The 13,929-nt window shown below is 37.3% G+C and overlaps 1 protein-coding gene across 3 annotated transcripts in view; it reads right to left on the bottom strand.

The window, feature by feature from the left end:
* Positions 1-13,929, bottom strand: part of NALCN (sodium leak channel, non-selective) — a 250,991-nt gene that overhangs the window by 206,751 nt on the left and 30,311 nt on the right. For 2 of the 3 annotated variants that reach the window (XM_030476678.1, XM_030476677.1), the window contains exons 5-6: positions 13,778-13,917; positions 12,826-12,954 (exon numbers count right to left, since the gene is read on the bottom strand). In XM_030476678.1, the coding sequence (XP_030332538.1) occupies positions 12,826-12,954; positions 13,778-13,917 (269 nt within the window). Of the gene's footprint in view, positions 1-12,825; positions 12,955-13,777; positions 13,918-13,929 lie in introns of those variants that run through there. The other variant, XM_030476679.1, reaches the window with a different exon arrangement.

Below are 13,929 nucleotides of genomic sequence, written 5' to 3'. Positions count from 1 at the left end.
GCTACTCTGATGTGTTTTTAACTGCCTGAAGAACATTCTGACGGCGTACATACGTACGTACACCACAAAAAGAACCTGAATCAATGTGTCCTGGCAGTACCTGTGCCTGTTTTCCATGGCACCTGTAGTGAAACTTAGTCTTTCAACCACTATGTGCTTATACAAGCACAACCTCTCTTTGACCACAATCTCTTCATTAGGGCCGTTCTTCAAAGACAGGTTTTGACAGCTTACAAGACAAAGTACCCAAGGCAGTTCCTAACTTCCTATTTTCTGGTAGCCTGACTTTCTCCGCTTAAAATAGAAATGGAGAAAAAGATGGGATTTTTTTATTCTGGTATTCTGTTAATTTTCTAAACTATCATCAAAACCGCATTCAAAATTACCAATCTACTCATGTAGTTTCCAGGTCCAGAAAATTACAGAAAAAATTAAGAAGGACATTTATTCATACGGTATTATAAAAACCATTCCAAATGGTCAAACAGGTAAAAGAAGTTGACAACTAAAAATGAATTAGCTGGAGCTAAAGAATTTTCTGTATTAGTTGAAAGGAACCCTATGTCTGCTTCTGCACCAAAACCAGGCACTGCACAGCTGCTGACTAAAGAACTACTGTGTCAGTAAAAACACCATAGCAGACATAAAAAACGGCTGGCAGATCACACAACAAGTAAGTAGCAACTATACAGCTTCCAAATAAGGAGCAATGCATTAACTGGGATCTCAGAGGAACTGGCACTGGGTTCTGTGCTATTCATTTTCATTAGTGACATAGTGAACCCTACTTCATCAAAATCACACAAAGCATATGCTGAAGGATCACAAAAACCTTTGGGAATAGAGAAAGACTACGTAGCTCAGAAGAGCTTAAAGATTACTCTCAATAACTGATTTAATGTCAACTAATGAATTCAGAAAGTGATAGAAGAACCTAAATGCAAACATTGTATAGAAAGTACTAATACAGAAATAGGCTGGGATGAGATGATTGATGAGAGAGAGATTCCTCTATAAGATACCAAGAATTCATAGCTTCCTCTTCTGCTGTATGAATTTAGATGTCTAACTCTGCGCATGCAATTTTGAAAAAAAGCCCATTACTATACATTTTTCTAATAGATGCTTCTGTTTTGCCATATTGGCAGAACACAATAAACCTAAAATAAACCAGGAAGCGAGCACAGAGCTCTATGCCGCAAAAAGGAAGCTCCCACAGCTCAAATTAAATTGATTTAAATATTTTTTTGATGAAGTAATACTATTGTTCTACATTGACTTCAGATGAGTTACCTCGTATTATTAATATTGCTCTCTCACATTATATAGGTGAATGACATTTAATTAATTTGTCTTTATTGTGAAAACGAGGGTGATCTAGTTCTGTGAAACACCTTCGCTGCACCATTCTAGACAATTATTATAGCCCATTAACTTTTTTTAAAGGTTTAAATTCTATATTATACCAGTATTTTATGAAATGACACTTGCAAGCTGGATTCATAGTGGGAAAATAAGGTCAGCTGTGCCACAAGCATCCCATCCTGACTTTAATGTTTTTGGAGCTTTCTTCGAAGCACCAAAAGACAAAGGCAAGATACGTACAGACTGGCAGATTAATAATAATAGAACCTGTCAGGTCACAATCGGCTATAGAAAATCTAGAGTAATTTCTGGAGTAGCAAATATTAACCTTTTTCTTGCTGACTTCTTACTACTACATTTAATCATACAAAACAGAATTTCACATCAAATGCAGAATAAGCTCTGTTTAGACACAAACACTTTGCATTCTAGATTTAAAGCTCCCTCCTGCAACTGAGTCCATGCAAATACCCAAGTCTTATAACTCAATTTGATTTTCGTCACACAGATTGCTAGTGCCATTTGGTATGCCTAATGGTAACCTTCTTAACTTTAGAGGCTGATCTAGGAGGTCACAGGTCTCTGTAGGTCCTGTGCCACACCTGAGAGCCCTGTGTCATACTGGAGTATCTTGGATACATTAGTTATTTCAACTAGCACTAACTGCATCAGGCCCTTCAAGTTAGAAAAAAAAATAAATTATGTTTCCTATAATCAATACGCAAAGTCATCAGCCTTACTTTGCTTTCCCCTTATTCCACCATGCAGTTCTAGAGCACAGAACCTTATTTTCCCATCAAGAGTCTTTCCTTAAGGAAGATAATTTACAAAAATGAAAAAATAAATAAAGATACTCCTAGCATATCCATAATTAATGGTTGTAATTTTAAATGAATAACAACCAGGAAATCTGAGATTAAGGTTCCTCTGACAACATTATACCAGTAACATTGTGCAGAAGGGAAGTTTCATTTAACTTTTCTATTTAGAATATGTCCTCTTAAAAGCTCAGATAGCTCATGCCAACTACTATACAGCTGCTGATATCACTAGGAAGGTAAAAATATTTCTTTCATATTCCAAGTTACGCTTTTTTTCAGAGACTCTGGGAATTCAAAAGATAGGAAGCCTAGATGGAAAATGTTTGCTTTTTATCTAGCTCTATGTAAAAAATAAAAGGTAGAAGGGTTGAAGTTTATTTGTTGCTTGGTGACTGTGAGAGCAATCTAAGTTCCCAGGCAAACTTCATTTCACTTGTCCTTTTAAATGCGTCTTTTATTTCCAAATCCTTATCTTAATTTTTACTGTGCTAATCCAATCAAGTCCATTTTCTCCAGTGGGAAGCTCTGAACATTCAACTGCTATTAACAGATGGTTCCTAGACGACTTCCTTACACTACTGCTCTTTTTACAGAAACCTAACAATAACAACACCCGCTCCTGACAATTGTTGGAATAATAATAGTCTTCTAATAATTGTATTTATAAGAACTTTGTGTCATGAAGTTTTCTATTGATCATTTTCCTAATTATCACATTAATACCCCAGCTTAACAAGGTAGATATTAATGTATAAATCAGTGATATTGATATTTCTAAAATTTGCTGTAGTAGTTTCTCTTTATTATTGGGCTTTTTTTTTTCCAAAGTGTACTCGCTGTCAGCTAACTCTCCTGTCACTGAAGTTAGACGTATATAACTGTTAACTTCAGTAAAAGGCAGTCATACTATACTTGAGTTCCACTGATAGACCACCTAGTTTGTGCAGAAAGAGAAGGCAATTTAGGCCAATGTTGCTGCCAGAGTCATTACAAGTTCTAGATAATCTATTAACGGTATCACCCGAAGTCACTGGTGATGATAGTTAAAAAAATTTCCTATCTGACTTAAGGGTCACAGATACGTCTAGGCACAATTCTTCCTCTTATATTTTAAAATCTTAGCATTCCCAAGGGTCATTTTTAAACGTTATGTTTTACTTTTAGACAAACTTAGGTCTAAAATCATCATGTACCATACTTACAGAACCGGTTTCTTGTTTTTAATCTGGGAACAAAATCTGTTTTATCTTTTAAATTGTAAGTGTAAAAAATTCATCCATATTTAATGTTTCTTGTAATTATAACTACATAAAGATTTCAAACCTTTCTGGTAACAGATTGTCTCTGATATCCATATATTATTTTTATCACATTAAAAGATAAGATAGGGCATGCTTAAAGGACTCACGACTTTAGGATGACTACAAACACAAAGCTTAAGCTTTAGCAACATTCCGTATTTTACATTTTAACTTGGCAAACACAGATTTCACTACTCAAGAATCAGTAATTGAGGAGAATATCAGACAGCATCTGCTAGGGATAATTATATTCAAATCAACAGACCCAAATAACTGAGAGCATCTCTCATCTCTTCCATTAATTTTTAATAAATCTTGAAATAGTAGGGAAATTCCAGAAGCATCCTAATGTGCCATTAGTTTTATTGAACAAGCAGCATGACTGGTTATCCTTACATCAACCAAGACAAAAGTGAGCTGATAAAAAGTCTAATTGATAAAGAACATGAATGACAGGCAGTATGGATTTAGAGAAAATAATTCTCATCATTCTAACATGAATTTGATAAGGTTACAGGCTTTTCCAATAAAATTGCCCAGCTTAGACTTTGTAAAGCAGTTCATTCAATAATGCATAACTGATTAAAAAGTTGGCACTATGTAATATCAATAAAACACATGCTAAATGGGCTGAAAACTGATTAACTGACATGTCGGAAAGATACTTGCCAGTGAAATGATCATCATGATCTACCATAATCAATGAGGGAGAAACAGGTATAATAAAATCAAGAATCTGGATAGAAACATAAATAACAGTAACAACAGGGCAGTCTGACAAGTTATCAGGACCATTTGGTTACCTGGATATGACAAAACGAAATGTGCTTTGATACAGCCAAATGCAAAATTATAGAGGTAGAATCGCTGAAAGCAAACATTATGGCCTATGGAATAAAAGGGATAAAAGAGGATGGAAATACTGTATTACAGAATATAGATGCTCTGTGAGATTTTGAGATAAGGGGCTGTGATAGGGCATCCTCTCATACCTGTCCCAACACCATCATAGCAAGAAAGAGACAGTGTTTTCCCAGACTGTACAAGCAGAACAAGAATCAGTTAATGTCCCTCTCTGTTTGGCACTCTTACAAATTATGATTAATGTTGCATACAATTTTTTATTGATTTTTTTTTATATTTGAAAAATTTAGGAAATCATATAAAAACATGAAAATTAGAACACTGGAGAACATGTTTTTCACTAAGAGATGTAAGGAGCTAAATAATGTTAATTTATTAAAAAGCATATTGAAAGGTGCCTCAATTGTTGTAAGTGGATTCACACAGCGAAAATGCTGGGAATTAAGGTGCTGTGTAATCTAGCATAAAAAAAAGCGTAACAAGAATAGAAAGCTAACAGTTGAAACCAGACAAATTAAGACGATGAATTAGGAAGATATTTTTTAACAGTGAAACAGTTTTTGGTATAAATAAAAACTTCCCTTGCTTATGAATTGTTCTTCTGCCAACTAACTGAGAACAGACCTATCTACAAGAAACACCGGAGTCAGACGCAAGCTACAAGGTTTCAAAAAGGGGACACAAAATGCAGTCTGACTAGATGATCCAACTGTTTCTTTTGACTCTAAATTCAATATATAGATACTGTAACATTTTACTACTGCTAATATATTTTCTTTCAGTGTATTTGCCCCAAGGTACAGAGATTTTTATATCTTACCATTCAGTTCAGATCATTTATTCATTATACATTCAGTTTCAGGTTTCAGTATCAGGTTTTTTCAACAGTTTTCACAGAACTTGGAAATTCTTACTTTTTTGGTCAATTTTTCAAGAAGAAAATTGTTTACATGTCTATTCATTGACAAAAGTACTGGTCTTGCTCCTTTTCTCCTCCCACTCACACTCAGTAATAAGGGGTGATTAAATCAGACTGCCTATCATATGAGGCAGTAATACTAGGTGAAGTTTGATTTGATTTTGATTGTAGCTTTTTTCATTTCATATGTGACCTAATTTAGAGTCTACAAAATGTGCCTTTGACGTTCCGTCTCTTCCACTGACCTTACCTCCCACTTCAGGACAATAACATTCAAAGACCAAGCATCTCTTAGCTGCATCACTAGAAGGAGCTGCACAATAAAAGGCTACAACTCTGCTATCCTGACTTATCCCACCTCATTTTAGGCAATGAAGATGGAGAGAAAGATATATGTCTACAGACGTTCAGAGGTCGATAGGTTCAGCCACACTCCAGAAGCACCTTTCTCACTCTGCTAGCCAGAGAGGGAATTCAAGGCATTTAGGTTCCTAACAAAGGTGCTAACATCAAAACCAGATTACTCTGTTCTCATGGCAGATTGCTTATGCTATGCAAAGCCAATGTTGTCATTGCCCAAATGAAAACAGGATGGCTGCAGCCACTTAACAGTTTTGACAATCTATTGATTTGATCACTAGTTACTGGCATTAGAGGAAATTAAATTCAAATCATGCTGTCATTACCTTTCAGTGTAACAAAGCTACTTAAGTTAACCATAGAAAAACGAGTAAAAGAAGAAATCTTTCTTATGGACAGTGCTGGAATGTACATCCAGCTGAATTCAAATAGCAATTGAATGCTACGTGTGCCAGTGCAAGGCTTGTTTCACAGGAATCAAAACAACATGAATTAATGCCATTCACACGATGGAGGCTGTCACTATAAGTCCTTATACATAGGAAATAAACAGGAAGAATTAAAACCAAATCAAGCTAGCTTGCACAAATCTGCATTTCACCAAGGTGTATCAAATTAGGCTTATTTACAAGTTGAAGTGATCTCATTCTGATAGTAACTATTACATTCCAATAAAGTATTTCCTTAGAGATTTTAAAAGAGTGAAAAACGCCTCCATTGTCTTTTAAATTGCAAGGATGTGAACGGAAGTATATAAACCAACCTAAGCTGAAAACTGTACCCATTGTAATTTTGAAGTACGTTCATGATCACGTCAAAAAACCAAAGTTTGCATACCAGACTTAGCTGGATTAAATATAGAAAAATACCTTCTGAGTATCTGTCTAGTGAGTATAGGGAAAACACAAGGTCCCTAAACTGCCCCGTAGGATCTGAAAAGCATAAGACTGAAGTTCAGCTGGGAATCACTTCCATCAAAGCTCACAAGCTCTTCTGGACCCACAACAGCAGTTAGCTACAACTAGCAGGGGAAGTTATCCTGGTTCTCTCTTTGAACCACTGCACCGCGCAGTTTTATTTCAACAAACTTTCTGCTTAGGAACAAGACAGGGTAATCATCAGCATTATAAAAGAATAATGCTCTGAATCTAATCTCAAAGCAAAACAAATTCCTTCCTAAAGCTTGTGTTGCAAGGTGCCAAGGCCATACACAGGATGCCTTCATCAAATGCATTTACACACACTAGTCACTAATGTAACATCTGAAGTGGCAGGAGATGTGACTCAGCATAGCAAAAGAAAGGGGCTGCTGTCACTGAGCATCTAAGAACAAATTTTCGACGTCATCCAGCTAGCTCCGAAAGGAAACTAATTAGCACTTGATGACTGGCTGTTTGACTGGCCAGTTCCATCTGGTGAAACCTCTCACTTTACCTAGATGAAAGTAGATTGATCAGAGCACGCCTTCAATTTGTCGAGATCATTTTCATTCTAATCATGCCTTCCAAAATGTCTGCAGTCCCTCCCAACCTCATGTCCGCCTCAGTACAATAATTCTATCTGCCGTCATCCAGGATGTTAATGAAACCTCCAAATAGCACAAGACAGATTTATGTGGATCCCTGCACCTTCTGTTCTGATGAGCCATTAATATCAACTCACTGAGCATGTTTTCCAAGTAGTTTTGCACCTATTTGATGATTATTTTCACCTTAACAATGTATCTCCTGCCCGCTTAGAAAAATGTCCTGTGAGACTGTTACAAAGTCTTCCTAAAATAAAGATATACAGCATCCACTCTTCTGTCTAATTCACATAGCTACTACCCTGCCATAGGTAATTATATTGGTTTGACATGGTTTCTTCTTGACAAATCCATATTAGCTGCTACTTACTTCCTTGCTACCTTCCAGCTGCTTACAATTTTGTGTTTGTTTATTCACTATAGAATTCTTTCTTGGCTAGAAGTTAAGCTTATCGGTATTTTAGCCATAATCTCTGGCTTTTTTTTTTTTCTTGTCTCTTATTCCTTCCTCCTTATTAAACTTCTGCTGTTTTCCTGCCTTCCAGCTCCTCACCCAGCTTCCACAAGTTTTTGGAAATAATAACATAGCTGAGATGATAGTTTCAGTCTTCTCACAAGTATCTCAGGATGAATATTCCAGCATTTCCCAGACCTTTCTGAATTGCAGTAATCCAAAGGACTGGGACAGGAATCAAACTTAGACACTACATTTAGCTTCTGTAAAGCAGTAAAAAACTGAAAACAGTCAACCTGTTTTCCAAAGCAACATATGAGATAGATCACTCACAGAAACAGAACTGAAATCTCTTTCAGAACTTCTTTCTTACTACTTCCCATAACGGCTTGCATATCCAGGAGTGACTCTTCCTTGCAGCATTTCTAGGCTAACGGAGGTGTACTGCTTAGTGGTAACTGCTAACTCCTGACCTGTGAATGTCAGGACATCCACAGCCTTCTCCATTAGTTGTCTGGCTTCCTCTTGCAATATAAAAACCAGAACTTTTCCAGCTTTCTTTTACTCATGAAAGCAAACAGCACCTGATCAGCCATTTGGCAGATTCAGTGGAGGTCACTCTTCAATTCTGTTTTTCTAGTGATGCCTGGCCTTTCCCTCAATTTTATGATATACTGAAAGATGTCCTGACTCCTGGCATCCTGGCCTCCTGCAGGTTTCATGTGGAGAGTTCAGTAGTCACCAGGCCTCAGTTCTGTACAATGATTAGAAGGTAAAAATCTTATGCATCAATATAAAACTTTCCCTACAGCAAAAAGGAGATGTGGTGGTTACATCCTTCAAATTCTTGTATTTATATTCAGACAATTTCACAATAATCCATAAAATCCACTCCAGCTTACTCAAAAGGACTTATTAGCCAGAGGAAACAAATCCCATAAAGGTTGACAGGCTGAGCAGAAGTTCAATAAACTCTGATGTCTGCACTGGGACAAAGAAATGTGTAAACCCAAATGGATCCAAATCTCAATAGAGCATGTGTCATTACTCAGCCACCAAGAGCTGAGGCTATTGGGTTCCCATCACTCTATCCTAGACCTTCATTAAAAGGTCACCTTCTTGTTCAAGATGGAGCTGGACAAACAGAAACACTGGAAAGCCTGTGTGAAATGAATCAACAGCCTAATTGCTCTGGATAACTGTCTGTATAACAATTTTAGGTAACATTAGGATTTCTGCTCAGCAACCACATGCCCTCTGAAAGTCAGGAGAGTCCTGAAGACTGCTTCCTTTGGGCACCAGTACAGGTCATCACCTCAGAACTTTCTTCCACCCTTTTGACAGGATCTCTTTCAGACTGATGCTGTATTTTTTCTGATTTTGGCTGGGGTCCAAACAACATCAGGCCTGGAAAAGTAAGATTTCTTCCATTTCTCTTTTCCCTGAGGAGTTTATGCTAGAAACGTATCACCATTAAGAGAGATTGTAAATAAATCCCAAAGGCAATATTAAAGCTGTGCTGGTTGTTCAACCAGTATCAATAAAATAATGTGCCCTGTTAAAGAAGACCTGTTGCGTTCATTTTTCAAGCTTGGTCTTTGATTTCTTCCCTTTCTCAGAAATCCAATTACTCATTCTTATTTCCCCACTGCTGATGTAAGACAGTATCTTGAATCCCTTTTGTTCTTTTTAATCATATTTATTTCTTCTATTAGATATTGTGGTGAGCTTTCAGCTCCCAAGTCTTTGAAGCTGTTTTCTGACATTTTCATGGCCTATCCATAGACAGATGGAAAGATGACCAAGCACCTCTTAGATCTTTCTATTACTCGGTAATTATTTTTCTTATCTATTTTCCCGGGCAGTTCCTACTTTAAACAAGAAACCTTGCAAAGAAGGATTTAAAATTGACTGCCGTGGCAACAAGGCAGACAGGTCTACAGAAATACTTAGTCTAGACCCTCCTGAAAGCATTACAAAAAGGCCCTCAAAGAATTTCTTTGGGAGAAGAATCAGTACTACATTTTATGGCAGTTAGCCATATTAGCTTTCTTTCTTTCGGTGAGGGTTCCTTTCCCTTAGCTTCAGTGCAGACTGAGAATTACAAAAGGAAAATTTACTGTTGTGGAATAAATATAATCTAATCATGTGGTAAGAAAGTATTTTTGTGTAGTCAAACACGTCATGGTAATAAAAATAAAGAAAATATTCAGTAGCTAGTGGGTGAGGATATATAAAACATCTCAACAGCCAGAGCAATGGTTTGGAAGTAATTTCTCTCTCCTGTCCTTGTGGCAGTACCTTATGTATACTGGAGGGGCCCAAGAGTAAATTACAGTAGATTCAGGAACACAAACTATTTTCACAGTATTTGTTCAATTCTTTGAAATTAATCTCAGATATAACAAAACAACCTTTGAAACTGCTTATAAGGTATGGACTTATCCAGATAACTGGATTATATATACATTACATTCCAACCACACTGTGTGTCTTTCAAGCAACTAAAGAAGCTTTGTACTAAGGAAATCCATGTAATATACCATTTATTGGAAGAAAAAAAAAAGATACAGTGGTTGGAGAAATCATCAGAGGAAAACTGTGACAGCATAGTTGTAAATATGTAATATTTACAACTATGTAAATAAAGGAATACTGAGTGAGAAAATGGTGTAGAAAGAAGACAGTGTTCCCCATGGGGAGAAAAAAAAAAGTCTGGCGAAATAAAGAAGATTATAAGAAAGATGGGAAAAAAGATTTATCATCAAACAGCAACAACAAAAATACACAAAACTTTTCAGCCTTTGGAAGGAAGTCAGATTTTGCTGATTTCACGGATAGAATGAAAAACTCAGAACACAGTTATCTCACTTCAGTATTTCTGTTTGTCAGAGTTAACATTTGAAAATGACTGAGGAGGTGGAGAGACAGGAGGTCAGGCAGTGTGGGTGTCAAGAAGGATGGAAAGATAAAAGAACTTGCAGCAGTCAAAGAGGCAATGAGTGTCTGCTGAGGCTGCCACATTCTTTCAAATAAAAAAGATTAGCAAGATTTTAACACGCTGTTTTTGAAAGACGCTTGCCTCCTGTACAATAATAATAATAATAATTCAGAAGGCAGCAGATTTAAAGAGTGATTTCCAGAATTTCTGAAATTGATGAAGTCTTGACCTCAATAGTAAGATTTTACCCTTGCCACTTGCCATGGAATTCTGCATAATACCAGGCAAATCACCTACAATTAATGTTCTTACAGGTGGCCACTAATTGCATGATTTTCCTTTTCTAATCTTCAGTTGGGAGCCTGGGATCTGGTTTGCAGAAATAGTAAGTACTTACAGTTGTGGCTCATTAAAGACTCTGAAGTTATTTAAGGCCAAGTACAGCCAACTTTGCCTGGAACAGGACCACCTAAGACAGACTGACTGACTGACTCAACTTGCCCAATCTTTCCAGAGTTGCTTTTTTTTCCCCTGTATCTAAGTGAAACTAAAAAAAAATCTGTGCTATAAAGATTTTCTCTTAAAAAGAGGAAAAGTCAGAATGAAATACCTCATTTCCAATCTAGGTGAAGATCTGCCCCATATTTACTACGGTATTGATTAAATAAATAAGAAAGTAGAAGACAGGAGTTTTTTTGATTTAACAAAATACCATATAATATCTAGCATATTCTCAAATAATTTTGTACCATTTTTGTATCTGCCACTTTTAATAACCTCATTTTATATTTGATAGCTAATAGGCCCCAGTTTAGAAAAATCTTTAACGCAGTTTTGCAATAATCAGACTTCTTATTCAGCACAGTAGCAGATTAAGCAGTGTTCCTCTTTCTTATAATGTCTACTCTATTTATTTTACGTTCTGACAAATTCAATACAGGAATAAAAGGATCCAATTGTCACTAAAGCAGAGGCTACAACTCCAGAGGCTACAACTTCCCTATCCAAAGAAACAGGGACAAAATGAAGAAATAGATGCAAAAGACTCTCACAATAGTTTATGGTTGAACATGAAGTCAAGCCCTCAATTCAACATGACATGTAAGCGTATACTTATCTGTGATGTTATGAGCCCTCCCAGTGACAAAAGGCTATACTGTATTTGGAGTTGTGTGTTTAAATATATGCTGAATCAAAAATCTGATATATCCCTCTACTCTGTAACACTCTGCTCTTGTGAGATCCCACTTGGAGTCCTATGTATGGTTCTGGTGTTCCCCCAACTTAAAAAGGACATGGAGCTGTTGGAGCAAGTCCAGAGGAGGGCCATGAGGGTAAGAGGGCTGGAGCACCTCCCGTATGAAGACAGGCTGAGAGAGTTGGGGCTGTTCAGCCTGGAGAGGAGAAGGCTGCATGGAGACCTCCTAGCAGCCTTCCAGTACCTGAAGGATGCCAGAAAGGGACTCTTCATCAGGGACTGTAGTGATAGGACAAGGGGTAATAGGTTCAGATTTAAATAGGGGAGATTTAGGTTGGATATAAGGAACTGTGAGGGTGGTGAGGCATTGGCACAGATTGCCCAAAGAAATGGTGAATGCCCCACCCCTGGCAGTGTTCAAGACCAGGTCAGACAGGGCCTTGAACAACCTGGTCTAGTGGAAGGTGCCTGTGCCCATGGCAGGGGCGCTGGAACTAGATGATCTTAAGGTCCTTTCCAACCCAAACCGTTCTATGATTCTATGTATACTTCATCACTGGTGTAAAATATTAATCAAGTATTTTCCAAAGACTGGGTATAAAGGCTCTTTAAATCTGAGCACCAGGTCCCAGCAACCTCTTAATCCAGAAAGGGCATGAGATTCTAGGGGTAGTTCTGCCCTATGCTTTAGGTCTGGTGCCACACCCAGACTTCCTGGGAAAAAACAGGAGAATACAAGGCAAGCTGATGAATCATCAGTGTCCTGAATCAGCCACAAGTGGCAATACTCCTCTTAAAGCCTCATCTGCTCTCCTGCCTTCTCCCTCCCAACACACACATATACACAGTCACCCACCCCTTAACTCAGATTGCAGCCAAATGCCACAATTCATAAACTCTCTGTTGCAGTCAAAATTTGTACTTTTTGTAATTCCTAATGTTTTTGTTTCTCCAGTTTATCTAGGGCAATTTTGCAGGCTACTTTTAATCTATTAAGTCCATTTTAATCCATTGACTACAGTTATACATATGCAATGAAAGAACAGCCCCATGTCACGCCTGCACAGGCTAACTCACCCCGGCTGCGTGTCATCGGTCACACAATGGTATGTAAAAGTTCCAAACATCTGCACTCCCAGGATCCCATACAGGAGGAGAAAGAACAGAAGGAAAATTGAAACACTCCAGATTTGCTCTCCAGAACGCCTGGCAAAAAGATAAACATGACACTGAATGCACAGGAAACATGAAGCCTCCTCTGACAAGCTCCAGAATATATAATATGCTCACACAGAGAAAGTAATACTTCATCCTGCAGAAAATTTGTCCTTAAACCTGACCTCTAACTCTGTGCAGAGATAGAAAGGGGAGCCATGATTTTTTCTAAACCCGTAAATTAGAGTAATTAAATCAGCTGTAAACTAAAAGGGTGGAATTAAAAAAAAAAAACCACCACAAAAAAAAAAAAATGCATAAAGTCTAGCTTTTGTAAAATAGCATCTAACGACTTCTACAGACAAAATGCGATGGTGAAGTTAAGTTGATACCAAACAGAGACCAAAAAACTTTCATATTACCATTACATGGCTTTTGCTATTACATGCTGTACGAAACATACTTAGGTGTATTTGTTTGCATGTAAGCACCTCTGTACATATACCAATAAATGTACACTCATAACTCTGATGGTTAGGGCACATGTTCGTGTACTTTATTTACCCTACTAGGACTGTTCACCTTGATTACTCAGTGCCCATATTAATGGAACAGAATTCACCGCCGTTGGTTGAAAATTGCTGGCTACAGTTATTAGGAACAAGCTTTAGGATTTCTTTAAATATTTGATCATTTTCTAGGAAACTTGATGATTCCTTAAGTAGGGAAACAGCAAGAATTTTTTGGCCAGAACTAAAATTCAGGAAGAAAACACCCACTAAGCATGAAGGGTCCTTTTCTAAGCTACACAGTCAGTCTTCTAAGTTAGAACTGAAATTTTCTCTGTTGTTATTCAGGTAAGAGCCTTACTTACTTCAAGATATTTGTTATCCTAGTTCTTGGCAGCTCAAAACGAAAATATATCCGGAATGCTCGAATCATAATGAGTGGTCGTGGAATCCGTAACATGCCCCATGGCGACATCTGGTCAACTATGTCTGCAATTTCAAACACCTACAAACAAAA

Source organism: Strigops habroptila, chromosome 2 (assembly GCF_004027225.2).
Source record: "Strigops habroptila isolate Jane chromosome 2, bStrHab1.2.pri, whole genome shotgun sequence".
NCBI classification, from domain to species: Eukaryota; Metazoa; Chordata; class Aves; order Psittaciformes; family Psittacidae; genus Strigops; species Strigops habroptila.
Note: the sequence above shows the minus strand (reverse complement) of the source record. Positions and strands in the feature narration are given on the sequence as shown.